The 12434-nt window shown below is 44.8% G+C and overlaps 1 protein-coding gene across 1 annotated transcript in view; it reads left to right on the top strand.

Moving 5' to 3' along the window:
• gpc1a (glypican 1a) overlaps positions 1-12434 on the top strand; it is a 35357-nt gene that overhangs the window by 22272 nt on the left and 651 nt on the right. The window contains exons 2-9 of the mRNA XM_070908944.1: positions 3989-4147; positions 5432-5649; positions 6985-7158; positions 8404-8569; positions 8994-9124; positions 9909-10046; positions 10353-10483; positions 12241-12416. Coding sequence (XP_070765045.1) covers positions 3989-4147; positions 5432-5649; positions 6985-7158; positions 8404-8569; positions 8994-9124; positions 9909-10046; positions 10353-10483; positions 12241-12416 — 1293 coding nt within the window. The remainder of the gene's footprint in view (positions 1-3988; positions 4148-5431; positions 5650-6984; positions 7159-8403; positions 8570-8993; positions 9125-9908; positions 10047-10352; positions 10484-12240; positions 12417-12434) is intronic.

Raw genomic sequence — 12434 nt, 5'->3', positions numbered from 1 at the left:
CCTCTCCTCTCCTCTCCTCTTTTGTTTCCTCCTCTCCTCTCTTCTCCTGTCCTGGTTTGTTTCCTCCTCTCCTCTCCTCTCCTCTTTTGTTTCCTCCTCTCCTCTCTTCTCCTCTCCTGGTTTGTTTCCTCCTCTCCTCTCCTCTCCTGGTTTGTTTCCTCCTCTCCTCTCCTCTCCTCTCCTCCCTCTTGTTTCTTCTTCTTTTCCCGACAGCACTTAAAAGCTCTGCTTCAACCTTTTGCTTAAAAGGAGTTTCCACCATCTTGATAATCTCACTCTGCTCACCACGAGCAGGCGGTTGCCTAAAGGCGTTCCATTTCCCATCACGAAGCCTTTGAGCAAGGCACTTATTCCCAGATTTCATGAGATGCACTATGGCCTTTTCATTTACTGTGACGTCTCTGTCTGCATGTGTTAGCATGTTTGCAAGCTTGCCTTTTTGAACATGTGTTAGTGTGTCACCGCTGTGCCCAGGTCAGTCTTTCCAAGTAAATTAAGCTTTTATAGCAGGATGCCAGCTGCTTCCATTACCCAGCAACCCAGGAATGCAGTAAAGCGTATGTGTCTGTGGTAAACGCCCTGCGTCACCTAGGTGGCAAGCAAACCAACAACAAAATGCTAACATTAGCTGCCGCACATGAGCACCCAGAGATCTCTGGGCCACATATGTAACCCTGACGGTGTGGTTTTAAATCCCGGCGGAGGAGTCTGTCTTTCTTCTGGCCCGACCGTGAAGCCCTCTGAGAGGTTTTTTTTTTAGAAAGGTGACCCGAGCAGAGAAAATATTGCCGTTGATGGACACCTCCGATCTCGGCTGTGTCACACCTCTCCTCTCCTCTCTTCTTCAGCGGGTAGCGTTCCAATTTCCATGAAGAATGTGTCAAATTGTGTTGATTTTGGACACATACAATCGATAATGATACTGCGGCTATTGTTACTACGGCTACAAATCCGTGAAAACAGCGTTGTAGCGTTTGTCTTGATTGACATTTTCGGGCTGGCGTTGCTTGAAGAAGCCCCAGACCCTTAGTGCCCATATTCATTTTAATCATTTGATGAATTAATAATTCAATAGGGCCTTGAGTCAGGTCCTGCATGCCGTGTCTGGCTGCCTTATAGAGATTGACATGGTGCATATTCTTAAATACTTATTTTGTGTTGAACAAAATCACCACAAAACCACATATAGACTTTTAGTTCAGCTTCTGGTTAAGATTTTGGATATTTTTGTTCTTCATCACCTGTTTCTTGTCTTCCCCTTTGAGTCCTTAATTTGGTATTGTGATTGTGATTTGGTTGCGTAAAGAGGGCGCAGTTTTGAAAAAAAAAGAAAGCTTTTTCCAACGTTGAACAATCTGCTGAGTGTAAAAAAAAAATGAGCGGTGAGCGATTTTGTCTGGTGGTGTTTGGCTTCAGAGGAGTGAGGTGTCTCGTCTCAGACTGACTGACCTGCTCTTGACACCCAACTACTGAAAAAATTTGAATATTAAATGAGTGTCCTGGTTGATCTGTGGAGTGCGTGTGTGTGTGTGTGTGTGTGTGTGTGTGTGTGTATGATAGAGAGAGAGTTCAGCTCCATACTTGTATTCCACTTTCCCATGTTCCCTCTTGGATTTGTAATAAAGCAAAACATGTCTTAAAACATCCCAAATACATTGGGATGGTACATAAGGTGCTATATCTTGTACTATGGCTGCCAAACACACACACACACACACACACAGACCCACAGACACACACACACACACACACACACACACACACACACACACACACCAGCCAGTGCCAATGAAAGATTCATGGTGCAGTGATGATGAAGGCGTCTCCTCTTCTGCTCCACTTACCCTGGTGGACAAATTCTGCCCCCCAACCTACACATACACACACACACACACACAAGCATGCACTCATAGACTTACACATGCATACACACACCCACGCAGACACACTAACCCAGGACCTGTTAAGAAGAAAGAGCGCAGTGATGCACACAGCTGTGGGGTACTTACTCACCCTTAACCTTCCCAGACGTGGGCACACACACATCCAGGCTGTCAAGAGACTGATGCTGCAGACTGCTTTCTAGGCTGTCTGGCAGACTTAGTGTGTGTGTGTGTGTGTGTGTGTGTGTGTGTGTGTGTGTGTGTGTGTACAAGTATGTCTATATGTGTGTGTGGAAAAGATCTTTATTTTTACTCTCCCCCGTGGGAGAATCCCCATATGAATAGAAAAAAAAGAACAGGTTTAGGTTGGGCGTGCCATGATCAGGGTTTAGTTATTGGCCAGAGGGAAAGAAGAGTCAGTAAAAACCTATTTTATTATTTCCAGCATTCATCAGTTTCTGTGTTGTTCTTCTGTCCAAACAAACACTTTGTCCTGTTTGCCTGTACTTTGACAGCCGAGAAGACAGAGGGGCGCTGGTGGAATATAGCTAAGAACATTCACTCAAGTACTGTACTTAAGTACATACTTGATTCTATAGATGTTATGCTGTACTCTGTACTTAAGAAAAATTACCCAGCAGTATCAAAAGTTGTTAAAATAAGCTCCACCGTGACAACACTGAAATGCTTCTTACATTTTATTGCATCACAATAATAAATGTAACACCCTAAACATCTGTACCTCTGCACGTGAATGCATGACTTTTACTTGTAATGGAGTATTTTTATGATGTGGTGTTTCTACTCTAACATGCAACAAAGGTCCCCGACTAGACTCAAACCAGTGACGTCTGCAGTAAAACTCCCAATGGGCATTAAATGCAGAATAATAGGAATACAATGATTTCAATGTGGCTGCCAGTGACTCTCAGTGTACCTACATACTGTCCTAAAACGAATGTACAGACATACAAACATACAGCTGCAGGTGTAAGTAGGTATAGAAAACGAGACAAACGAAAAAACAAACATGGTTGCGATATATAAATCGAGTATACTGTATATACTGTACAGAGTGCTTCTCTGGTTGGTAACTATATATAAAAGGATTCCAAAAGTGGAAGAAATTATATATGCATGAGTTGTGAGAGGCACTCAAATCCTTTTCTTCAGTAAAAGTAGCAGAACCACATTAGAAAAACACTCATTCAAAACCTTCCAGCAGCGGTTCCCAGCCTGGCAGTCGAGGGGATCTGAGGGGTTGCAAGACCTTAATGCTACACAGAGTTGCGTTAATGTTTTCATATTTTCATTCATTACTGTGTAATTTGAGGTCTCTAAATTAATTTCAGTGTAGTTGTTGGGACTTGAAACTTGTCACAAGGGGTGTAAGTACACTTAGCTTTTTTTTGCAAGGGGCCACAATACGAAACAGGTTGGGAATTACCGTTTCAATTTTCTGGCAACTTTTACTCTTTCTGAAACTATTCACATGTCATGAGGCTTAAAGATGTTTTCCTTTGTCATATAGTGCATCTCACACACACACAGCAGGGCTGAGTGCTTAAGGCTAATGCTAACATGCTGGTATAATGTTCAGTGTAATTATGTTCAGCATCGTAGTTTAGCATGGTAGTATGCTAACGTTTGCGTATTAGTACCAAACACAAACTACAGCTGAGGCTGATGGGAATTCATTTAGAAGGTGTGTAAGTCATAGACCAAAGTATTGGACACTTTAAAATTTGGGGGCGTTAGATCACAGAGTCATGTAATCGGCAAAGTTATTACAATTCATCCTGAGGGGGGGACATGTCTGCACAGTATTCCATGGCACTACATCCCATAACTGTCGAGAGACCACAAACCCCGGGGAGGATTAATCCTCCAGGCACCACGAGTGTCGGGACAAAATATCATGTCAAGCCATCCAATTTCAGTATGGATCAAAGTGGTGGACTGACCGCCATTGCCGTAGAGACATGCTACTAGCATTGCAGGTGTATAGTTTTTATTATATACAATTACATTGCCTTTAACCTCCAGCTCTTTAAGCTTGGTTTGGTAGTAGATTAATGAACTCTGTGTCTTCCCCCCTCTCCCAGGTGAACAACTGAGGGTGTGTCCTCAGGGTCCAACCTGCTGTACCAGCAGCATGGAGGAGAACCTCGTCAGTCTGAGCGCCCAAGAGACAGAGGGACTGATCAGAGAGGCCGGCAGGTCGCTGCAGGCGGCCTTCAACGCTCTCCACAGGAGCTTTGACAGTAAGTAGAGTGTGTGTATATATGTGTGTGTGTGTGTGTGCCTGCAGGACAGACACTGGTTACTGGCTGAGCTCAGTACCAAAGCTTTAGCATTGGGCCCAGAGGAGAGTGACATTTGTATGTTGTGTATTTGTGAATTTGTGTTTGGTACAAGCTTCAGTAGTGACGGTGTGTGAGTGTGTGTGTGTGTGTGTGTGTGTGTGTGTGAGGCAGGATGTGTTTGTGTCCTGTGCGTCAAGGGGACCCCTGACTGGGTGTTATAATGAGAGCGGAGTCAGCCAGACACAATGAAATGTGATAAGCCGATCCCCTGATCTCAAAGGGAACACACACACACACACACACACACACACGCGCTTTCCTACGTTCACACACACACACACACACACACACACACACACGCTTTCCTACGTTCACACACACACACACACACACACACGCACGCACACACACACACGCTTTCCTACGTTCACACACACACACACACACACACACACACACACTCACACAAACAGAGGGGTGTCCCCTGGGGCAGTGGCTGGTTCAGCTAATGAGCAGTTGACCCACTGAGGAGCCGAGTCTGCAGATCACTGCACATCAGAGAAGGAGATGGAATGGTGGGGGGACAAAAAAAGAAAGACTGAGAAGTGCCACCGCCAACAAACGGGGAGATGGACAAATGCAGCAAGTGAGAAACAGAGGAGAAAGAGCCAGTCAAAGTAAAAATAAATAAATAAATAAATAAAAACAGAAGACGAAAAAAGAAGGAGAAACAGAGAGCAGGAGGAGGACTAGTCAGAGGAGGAGGAGGAGGACAGTATTATTAGTCTCACGGCAGCAGGCCACCTCGGTAGCAGTAATGTGGCCGCCCATCTGGTTGTGGTTAGAACAGGCTGGCACTGGTCCACAGCCTTTGAAGCACGAGGGAAGAGCCCAGACCAGTATACAGCAGGGACCGCTAGCTGACTCCCTTATTCTTTCTGTCTGACCTCTCCCTATCGCTTTTGGATCCATCTGGCTGCAAAGACACCTTTCAAAATAAAGTTGGAGTTTGTTTTTGGGAGACAGTCAGTCAGTCAGTCATTGATATTAACGACCGAAAGACCAATCGAATTCCTTATTCATTCTTTATTCATTTCAATTGCTCTTCACTGGATACAGCTTTTATTCAAGTCTTCATCATTTGCTGCTCTGTCGTTGTCTTCCTCTGTGATCCTCTCCTCCTCACCCTCTACCTTTCTTTATCCATCGTCCTTCCTCTTCCTCTCTCTTCTCCACCTCCAGCCTATTTCACTGAGCTGCACGGCCTTTCTGAGCGCTCCCTCCAGGAGGCGCTGTCTCCTCTCGGCCCCCTGTACTCCCAGAACACTCGTCTCTATGGGGACCTCTACGTAGACCTGCGACAGTACTACCGGGGCTCCGCTCTCAACCTGGACGAGACCCTGTCTGAGTTCTGGTCCCGCCTCCTGGAGCGCACCTTCAAAATCTCCACTCCCACCGACGTGAGTACAGACGCGAGTTCAACCAGGAGACTTGGCCACATTTTGAATGAGAGACTTATAGAGAATGGTGTGGGGGGGGGGGGGGGAAGCACTCTTATGAATAAAGAAAGGCGTGACAGTGAAGCCGGAACCAGAGCACTGATGGGATAACCGAGATGAGAGGGGAGAGGTCACAGCTAGGTCACAATACGGCAGTCTCAGCCGTATTTTTGATGCTTAATAATACCCTAATAACAATAAATTATACCAAAAGTTACTTGTATGTAAATACTTGTGAAATTGAATCAACACAATGGAAGGATTTTGTGTTCTAGTTCTAGCGCTCCTGATCCATTCAGCTGCTGAACTGCCCCTCCTTCAGTCCTTGTTCCTGCTCTGGCTCATAAAGAGGATGTGCTAAACATTTGCACAAGCTGATAATATTTCCATTTTCAGATACATCCTACCAGTGGGGGGGGGGGGGGGATTTTTTAAATCTTTCTTAATTACATACTTCTCCAGGGTGCCCTGGGGTTTTTTAAGAGGCTGGTCATCTAATCACAACGTCCTTGACTCAGGTCTGGCCTGGGACCTTTGTTGCACGCCACCCCCCATCTCTATTGATTTCTCTATATTTATTTATTTATTTATTCTTTTGAATTCCACATTGCTCACATTTAACGTTGAGTTTCCAGACGGACAGGGACTTTAACCAGTAAATAGAAGAGAGCAAGAGTATTGTGTCATGCTGAAGACATTGAATTTAAGAAGATATACATGTATTCTATCTATTCTGGCTTTTGTTTGAGCTTCAAAACGGGTGAAGTTTTGTGGATTTAGAGTTCTGTAAAGTTCAGAAAGAGAAGCTAGAATTCTGTCATCACTTCACATAATATTATATATATATATATATATATATATATATATATATATATATATATATATGTATTTCTTTCAACTTTTTTCAATTACTGCATTTCCCTTGTTCTCACAGGTGCAGTATAGATATTACTAATCTGAAACCTTTGTCCAGAATAAAACAGTTGATCAGGAGAAGTCTAGTATGACATCCCATTGTTTGATAATAACTGCATCCTGAATGCCCACGCTGTCAGCGTTGTCTTCACTAATAGAGATCACAGGAACTCCTTCATGCCAGAGACGAGAGACATCGGCCACATGCCCGTGCTGCCTCTGTGTAAACACAGGAAGTCAAGGCCAGATAATCCACAAGACATCCCCCATTTACTGCCAGCTCTGCACTGCGTGCTGTCTAACAAAAGGCACAAATGGCCCCAAGAAATGCTTCATAAAAACAATAACATACTTTTCCTACCCGTCACCTCTGTCGGGCAGGTCAACCTATCAGAGGACTACCTTGAATGTGTTGCTAAGCAACAGGAGACGCTGCGGCCATTTGGAGACGTCCCCCGGGACATGAAGGCGAAGGTGGTCCGGGCTTTTTTCACAGCCAGGTCGTTTGTCCAGGGGCTGATAGTCAGCGGAGAGGTGATCAGGAAGGTCTCACAGGTGAGTGTGTGTGTGTGTGTGTGTGTGTGTGTGTGTGCGTGAGACGTAGGGAGAGACAGTGAGGCAAACAGAAAGAGAAAGAGAGTTGGTGTGAGAGAAACTGAGAGTCAGTGTTTGTGTCTTGGTGAGATAAAATCTGTGTGTGTGTGAGTGTGTGTGTGTGTGTGTATGTGAGAGAGACCAGCTGGGCTGAGTCCCCGGAAAGCAGATATGATGGATGCGTGGCCGTCACACCCTAACTGCCAGAGAAAGTGTCTCCACCCTAAAATATGAAAAATACAAAGATAATCAGAAATTAAGTGTCAGACTCTGCCATCAGGACAAGACTCTCATTTGGAGGGATGACAGCGCTGTCGTCAAATTATGGGTGTGATGATGTTTTTTTTCCCAGCACTCAGAGACACAGTGTGTCTGGTGTGACTGTGTGATTGTTTCCCCTCTGTGTAGGCCAATTTTAAAAGAACCGTACCTGTGATCTTTCACGTTGGAACCTGTCTAATTCACATAATCGGTACTTGAATTAGACAGCTAATCATTCAGCACGATATTCTGCTGTGTTTTGGAAATGTTAATGTGTTTGTCCCGACAGTTACAGGCGTCCGTTTCAGTTTCTATGCATGAATCAGGGGGCATTCTTGAAACGAACCTGAGTTGTGTGATCCCAGTTATCGGTATGAGTGTGCACTTAAACCACATTACCACACAACGGTAATGTAACATTGACACAAATGAATGCAAACGTGATGCTGACAGCGATGGATTACACGACTCAAGCTACTGTCATGAGTCTGTGGACTGAAGTTCATGCACAGAAATAAGTGTGTGAGGGCCAGTAGGAAAATGCATCCAAATATCTAAAACTGTACGGCCAACGTAGTTTCAATCTTGCAAACATACCGGTGTGGTCTCTTGCTTTTGGTTTTGAGTGTCCCTCCATCACATAGTGATGGTAAAATAAGTGGAACTGGACACCTTTCATGACTTGAGTGCATGATCAGAGGCTGACAGTGTAACAGAAACCATGTACTGTATAAAGACAGACAAGGAGGGCCATCATTGCTTTCTTGTCCAGGTTGTGTACCTCATAATGTTGCAATACTGCCCTCTACTGTTAGATATGACCATCAGTGAGCAAATTCTCTGTGCAACATTTTTAATTGGGACACCAAGACATTGAAAGAAAGAAACAAGACTCTGGACATAAATGTCCTTCTGATGCTAACGTTCCTGTCGAAACCTCCCCAGGTTTCTCTCAGTCCAGAGTGTATGAAGGCCCTGATGAAGCTGGTTTACTGCCCCCACTGTCGTGGCATGGCCTCCGTCAAACCCTGCTCCAACTACTGTTCCAACGTCATGAAGGGCTGCCTGGCCAACCAAGCTGACCTGGACCCCGAGTGGCAGAACCTTATAGGTAGGATTCAGACCGTAAAGTTGGGACACTGTGGAGTGAAGCTGGAGATAATCCAGATGGTTTTATTAGTGGATGAGCGCGAGGCTCCCTGGAACAGACACTGGGCCACAAGTACCACATATTAGTTCTTATGTGGCACGTAGGAGTGATTTAAGAGGATTTTCTCTTAGTTAAGTTCAGATAAGAATGAAAAGACTAATATAAGTGTAGGCCTAAATAAACGTAAATAATAACATGATCACTTTGCCACCACTAGATTTTCAGTATTACTTATAATACTTAAAGACTGTTGTGTGACCACGCAATGTACAGTTTATGTTCTGGTTAAATGTGATTTCGTGGCATGGGAGCAAATCAAGTCTTGTGCCCCCCAAAAAAACTGGTTTATCAGAAATTCTTCTCTTTGGCTCCTTCCTCCAATCAGACACCATGATCCAGGTGGCCTCTAGTTTCAGCACAGAGCCCAGTCTCGATGTGGTTCTCTCCTCCATCCCGGCTCGAATCTACGAGGCGGTTCACTTCCTACAGGAGAACCTGGACACAATCACGGCAAAAGTAAGACGTCTCACTTTGTCCCATCACTTACTAAGACCTCCCAGGGAGCATTTTGGTCTCCTGTCGGATGCCAGCTCGTGCTTATGTCTGACAATCCTACACCCTTAGAATCATTTGTCAAACCCTTCGCCTCTTCATCCGATTGCTGGTTGAATTTGATCACGGGGGAACACGCTAAATCATACAGAGACAGGGTTATTGTCCTCAAGGAACACTTACCCCGATGCTGCCTGAGACAGAGCTCAACCATGTGCTCTGGTGTAAATGGACTCAACCTCTCACTGCGTTTCATTGGTTTTATAGATATATCCTTCAAATCAGACTAGGCAGCATTATCAAGTCGCTGGACTCCCATAATATTTAGACTGATGCATCAATGTCCGTTTATTGGACGAGCAGTGAGCGCAGCTATGAATAGCCTAGGCCTTGCTTTCAAAGACTGTTCTATTCTGAAGTTCAATTTATTTTCATTCTCTGTTTATGTGTGTTTGTATTAACTCTAACATATATAAAATCACGTGTAATATTTCCATGTATATATGCCCCTTCAGTGCTTATCACTGTACAGTATGTTCCCACATAGACCATGGACAGGAAAATGAAGCTGGCAACCTTTACGTGGCAACCAGGAGCCCAAACATCCTCACAGTTTGAAACACGTGTCGATGGCGACATCTAGTGGATATTTCTTTTTGTTTGTCACCAATTTTTTTTTTTCTTTTTGCAATACAGGCGAACCAGTCATTTCTAGAGCTGTGTGATCTGTGTGTTTGTATGCGTGCAGGTGTATCAGACATGTGGAACTCCAGGTGAACCAGGGACAGGAAGCCCCACCCTTCATGAGCCGAGTAAGAAGAGCGGCTCCCTGACGGCGTCAGAGTACAAACCCTCTCCGACCGCTGGAGTCAGACTGGAGATGCAGGTTTGTGCATGGACACGTGCATACACCGTACGTTTGCGCATGTCCAACTCTGTCATAGCACGTGTTTTGATGTGATTTGACGCGAAATGTACGGCAGGATTTCTCTTTGGTGTCCGAGGTATAGATGTAGAGAGTGAAATGAAAGGAGGGGGTTATTGTGGGGTGAGTTGTAGAATTGATTTTTAGTTTTCAAAAAAAAAAAGCCACAATTTACATTCCTTTTATGCACCTCTGTTGCTGTTTAAATTTTGAAAGGGTGCGAGACTCACCTGTGACATGCCAAAAAACAATTGTCTCTGCTCCCAGGTGTCAGATTTGTCCAGTAAGCTGAGGGAGATGCGGCAGTACTGGATCCAGCTCCCCGTGGCACTTTGCAGCAAATTGGCAGCAGGAGGCGCCGGTCAGGATAAGTGCTGGAATGGCATTACTAAAGCCAGGTGAGGAAGAAAACCTGCTCCAGGAAAACCTGTACCTGTCGCTGACCAGCCGCAAGCGTGTTTAGGTTTAAGTGCGACTTCTCCGGGCTTCAAAATGCCCCTCAAATCCAGACTGTGTCTAGATGTGGTTTGACTAGATGTAATTCAACCTCAACGTGGATTTGCTCTCCCTTTTCAAAGCTGGAATTGTCAAAGAAGTGATCTCCCCCCCGTGCCGCTTGTTCAGGAGTATTTTGACAATCCAGTTTACTCCCATTTAGAGGGTCTGTTCCTTTTTCCAGTTATATTTCTGTCCCCTTCACCCATTATGCATCATGTGTGCATTCATTCCTGGATTTTATACACTTCTGACTTCAGTCCTTGAACCCATGTTGACGGTTTTAAACCAACCACTCCTCCGTCCTCCAACAGAAAACTGGATTGTTGAACAGAATGCTTTCAAGGTCTGAAATCTGTTCAGCACACGTTTTTTTTTCACGCAGCAAGGAAACGAGATGTATTACAAAAAGGAAACTCGTGTTCTTTAAAAGCTAAAAGAGACTTCTGGGGGTGAAGAGTATAAGGCAAGGGGGAGGGGGCGACTTGCTTCTGATAAAGTTGCTATGATATGAAGCCCTGTTGAAGGCCGTTTGTATCCTTTGTGTCACAAGAAAAGCGGCAACAAGCTATTTCTTCTGAGACAAACTGAAAGCAGCAGCATATGGAAATGTATTCCAGGGTGTTATGAGCTGACATTTCTTCCACATACAGCGACTCAAAAGCCTGTGGAGATTCACATCCCTGCACGTCTTTCAGCCTCCTTTAATGTAAATGGATTACAGAACAATTTGATGCCATGTTGATATGTATAAATGTTATCTCAACCCCCCCCCCAAGTCCACACGTACAAACACACACACCTCGCATCCTTCAAAGTGATTGGATACAGCCAACTGATGGGATTCATGCTGAGCGGAACACTTAGAAGTATATAACAGTCGAAAGGCATGCAATACAGACATATATGTGTGTGTGTGCACGTGTGTGTGAGCGAGAGAAGGCCATGAAATATGGCTGAATCGCTGACAGTGCGTGACGGATGGAGGAAATATAAATGTGTGCATGTCGGTGGGGCAGGGAGTGGATCATAACTGTTTGAAACTCGACAGCGACATCTCGTGGATTTCTGGAGAGCTCAGTAAATGTCACAAAATTACAACTCAAAAAGAGTGGAAGATGAAATCTAGATGAAAATGGGGTCATTTAAAATTTCAAGCAGCTTCATGAACATAAATTAAATCCCGCCGCTGTGCACGCGTGTGTGTGTGTGTGTATTTGTGTGTGTGTGTGTTTGAACCGCTATCTTTGTGAGGACAAAGAGTTTTAAACCTAAATGATGGCACTTTTTGAAAGCAAGGACATTTTGACTTCTCACTTCTTAAAGGGACATTTGGGGGTTACAGGATTGGTTCACATTTTTTCCGAGTCTGTGTATGAACACCGGAACAAGTCTTGCTCGCTTTAATCATTCCCCCTGGCAGCCCCCCCACCCCCCCACTTCCCATTATGTTTCCAGCGGACGACAAGGGGGTCAAAGGTGCTTGTAGAAGTATTCAAATAGAGCCGCGCTTCAGACAGTCACCCTTTCATTAACCAGATCTTCTCCTCGTATACTAACACTGAATTATTATTATTATTTTTTTTTTTAACCTGCCCTTAAATGATGTTGGCTGACACGCACCCCCCCCCCTGTCGCCCCCTATCTGTCCTCCAATCAGGTACCTTCCAGAGGTGATGGGTGACGGCTTGGCCAATCAGATCAACAACCCCGAAGTGGAGCTTGACATCACAAAGCCTGACATGACCATCAGGCAGCAGATCATGCAGCTCAAAATCATGAGCAACAGGCTGAGAAACGCCCTTGATGGCAACGACGTGGACTTCCAGGATTCTAGTGGGTCCCGTTCTAATA

This window comes from Enoplosus armatus, chromosome 7 (assembly GCF_043641665.1).
Source record: "Enoplosus armatus isolate fEnoArm2 chromosome 7, fEnoArm2.hap1, whole genome shotgun sequence".
NCBI lineage: Eukaryota > Metazoa > Chordata > Actinopteri > Centrarchiformes > Enoplosidae > Enoplosus > Enoplosus armatus.
The sequence above is the reverse complement of the archived record's forward strand: the minus strand, read 5'-3'. Positions and strand labels throughout refer to the sequence as shown.